At 46.6% G+C, this 3,279-nt stretch overlaps 1 protein-coding gene across 1 annotated transcript in view; it reads right to left on the reverse strand.

The window, feature by feature from the left end:
* Positions 1–1,812: 1,812 nt before the first annotated feature.
* The window catches only part of ZCCHC8 (zinc finger, CCHC domain containing 8), a 10,891-nt gene continuing 9,424 nt past the window's right edge, over positions 1,813–3,279 (reverse strand). The window contains 1 exon segment of the mRNA XM_009082518.1: positions 1,813–2,654. Within this exon segment, the coding sequence (XP_009080766.1) occupies positions 1,813–2,654 (842 nt within the window).

Below are 3,279 nucleotides of genomic sequence, written 5' to 3' on the forward strand. Positions count from 1 at the left end.
CACACCCACAAGGTGTGTGCAGTGGAAACCATTACCTCATGCTCTGCACCTCATCCTCCCAGGGAGGATGCAGCAGAGTGACCTGTGCAAACTGCCAGCACAGGCTCCTAGCTCTGTGGCAGGAGGAGGAAGAGGCACGGGGCGAGTGCCAGAGCTCTCTGTGCTTCCCCAGAGAGGTCTCTTTGTCAAGTGGGTACAGGCTGGAAGCACTGTGCTATTTTCAGAGAACCACAGAATTTAAGGGTTGGAATGGACCTTACAGATCATCCAGTCCCAACCCTCCCTGCCCTGGGCAGGGACACCTCTCCACTAGGTCAGGCTGCACAAGGCCTCAATTTTGTTGTTCTCTCCTGCTAGGGAAACCCTACATCTCCTGTGAGATATGAAGAAAAAAGCCTTTGATTTTCACTCTTGCTTTCTAAATGCAGCCAGATAAGCTCAGCTGGTTTACACTGCAGAAGGGTTTTTCAGCCTCTCAGAAGACAAACTGCTCATACATAAAGACACTTTGGGATTCCCTTCCTTAAATTTTATGGGAAAAAAAGAAAATAAAGGCTTTAACTGTGAAAACCCTGAGGCTCCCTTAGGCACAGTGTACCAACATCCTGTACCCTGAGCATCTCTGGGCAATGTGCACTAACTACAAACCTGAGAACTCGAAAGGATCAAGTTCACCCTCTGAAGTTACCTTAGAACACCTCTGAACATCTCCTTCCACAAGCTGCTTCTCAGGTACTTGAAAATACTTTGGTTTTCTATGCACTGCACTCGGCTAGGAAGACTTTTCCTGCACTTCTAGAAGGACAAAAGCTTTACCAGCTCCAAGGAACATTGTCAGGTCCATCTAGTGCTCCCTCTCTTGACAACACGAGTAAGGTACAGACAATTCCCCTACAGCTCCTCTGAAAGCAACCAAGAGGAAAAACAAGTGTTAGGACTATGAATCAGCAGAACTGCAGCACCTTTAAGCATTCAGAGCAGCCCACGGACGACGAGAGCTGAATGGTGTGAGCAGATTGTGCTTAAGTAGCTAAAACAACCCTAACACCTTCTTTAAAAATCTGAACTCAGTCACTGTGGCCCTTCCAAGAATATTGAACTTTCTTTCTCCTCATTTTGTTTTTCTCCTCATCTTCAGCACTTGGACGGTTCAGGACTCCAATTAAAGGCTCTGTAGCTAAAAGCTCCTTTATTAAACCTCTGTACACAACCAGGACATGTATGTACAGCGGGTTTCTGTGGAGGCTGGTGGTACAAAAGGTAACAGTGGTAATTAAAACAGACCCACATAAATAATTTATAAAAATACTCGAAATGGTGAAAATAATCCCCAATCCTTTTCATCCAACTGACAGGACTGATGTGGGAACTCTTAACATTATTTAAAAACATTCTGAATATATTAAACTTATCTACAGAAGAATTAGCAAAATGTATAAAGTGGAGATCATTGTACAAAGGACAGATAAAAAAAAAATTCACCGATCCACCTGGACCTCAACAAGTCATCAACACCAAACCATCAACTCCTCATTCCAGAGTCTCAGGTACTGGCAAGTAAAATGCTCTCAGCAAATCAACAGTCCTGTCATTCCTCAGCAAACAGATGGAATCTGGGACTACTCTTTATGTCCTGGTGGTCCTGGTCAATGTGGAAGCTCTGAACTGACTTCAATCCAAGGAAGAACTGGGCAGACCTGTAGTCATCAGGACTTGCTCCTTCCCCCAGAGGACAAGGGAAGTTGTCAGAGTCTGCAGAACAGGGGGACGCTGCGATTTGGGCACAAGGAGCTGAAGGAAGACTGGCTCAGCTTAAGTCTTTTTCTTTTGCTGGTTCCTTGGGGAATTCTTTAAGAGACTTCTGATCCGGAGATAAACCCCCGTGGATTCCTCCATGTTCTCATACTCAAAGGGTGATATACCTGCAGCAAACTTGCTCATGTCAGGAACAAGACTGGATTTTGGGGCAGATGATTCAGGGCTTGTGAGCACTTTATTGCCAGCTGTGCTTTCCCCATCACTGCCCTCACTGCTGGGAGCAGGCAGGGTGTTCTCCAGCACTTCTTCAGGAACTGTGTTATCAGGATTGTCCTCAGAGTTAACTAAATTGTCTCCTGGGCCGGGACTAGCTATAGAAAGTTCATTTTCTGGTGTCTGCTCACTGATGTCAGGAGCCTCAGTTTCCACTGAGATCACCTTCTCAGGTGACCTGACTTCTGCAACGAGATCTACTTCACTCCTAGATGGTGATGATGGAACAGAATTCCCAGTTAAAGGTGTATCAACAGGAACATCAGAGTCACTGTTTGTGCTCTCTGCCTGCTCTAGTGCTGCCCAGATCAACCTCTGCTGTTCCTCCAGCTCCTCCAGGGTCAGAGTATCCTCATCCATGACTGAGTCCACTATCTTTGGATAAGCATTATCACTGGGAGGATCCAGTGGTGGAGTAGCCCTAGGAAGAGGAGAGTGGGTGGGTGTTGAAGGCTGAGGTGGTGTAAGTGGAGGTGTTCCACGTCGTAAAGGAAGAGGAGTTGACATTGATGGAGATCCAGGTGGCAGAGGAGGCTGGAACTGAAAGCTGTTGGAGGTTTGAGATCTTTGTGCTGCTTCATGATCTAGAAAGGGATTGACAGACATCGATTAGGATCTGAAATCTGCCTAGAACAAGATTCAGAGTGCCAATGTTCTGCTTCGTTAGCAGGTTTATTTCTTCTCACCCTTGGTTTGCAGCTGAGAAAGAACAAAGTTTTGGAAGGCTTTGTATTTTTGGGATCCTAACTCTGCTAGCCAGGCAAAGAAAAAATTACTCTGGAATGTACTGAGAACAAACTCCCTCCACACTGAGACACTGTAGGATTTCCTCACAGCAGATCTGAAGGGAAAGCTCTAACGTTTCTCCTGCTATTCTGCCACCTAAACCACTCCAAGTCCTCTGAGTTTGCCTCATTTTCAACAAGGTGTAACCTTGGAACTTCCTATGTTAGCTCATTCAAATGTTTAATGATCTGAAGTTCTTCGCAGAAGTTTCTTGAGGACACACCTGAAGTCCAGAGGTCAGAACGTGTAACTTGACGTCCCAATGCTCTGAGCACATCTGACACCTCCTGCCTGGGACGGGAGATCTGAGTGGCTGTGACAGCCACAGCTCCTGGCAGAGGTGCCCAAGTAACACTGCTGGCACGAGGCAGCACTGACCTCCACTACCATCCTCACTGCACACACACTGCCTTCTCCTCAGGACACTGACACTGCATTCACAGCAAGGTGTCCTGAAGGTCA

This window comes from Acanthisitta chloris, unplaced genomic scaffold (assembly GCF_000695815.1).
Source record: "Acanthisitta chloris isolate BGI_N310 unplaced genomic scaffold, ASM69581v1 scaffold33250, whole genome shotgun sequence".
In the NCBI taxonomy this organism is placed as follows: domain Eukaryota; kingdom Metazoa; phylum Chordata; class Aves; order Passeriformes; family Acanthisittidae; genus Acanthisitta; species Acanthisitta chloris.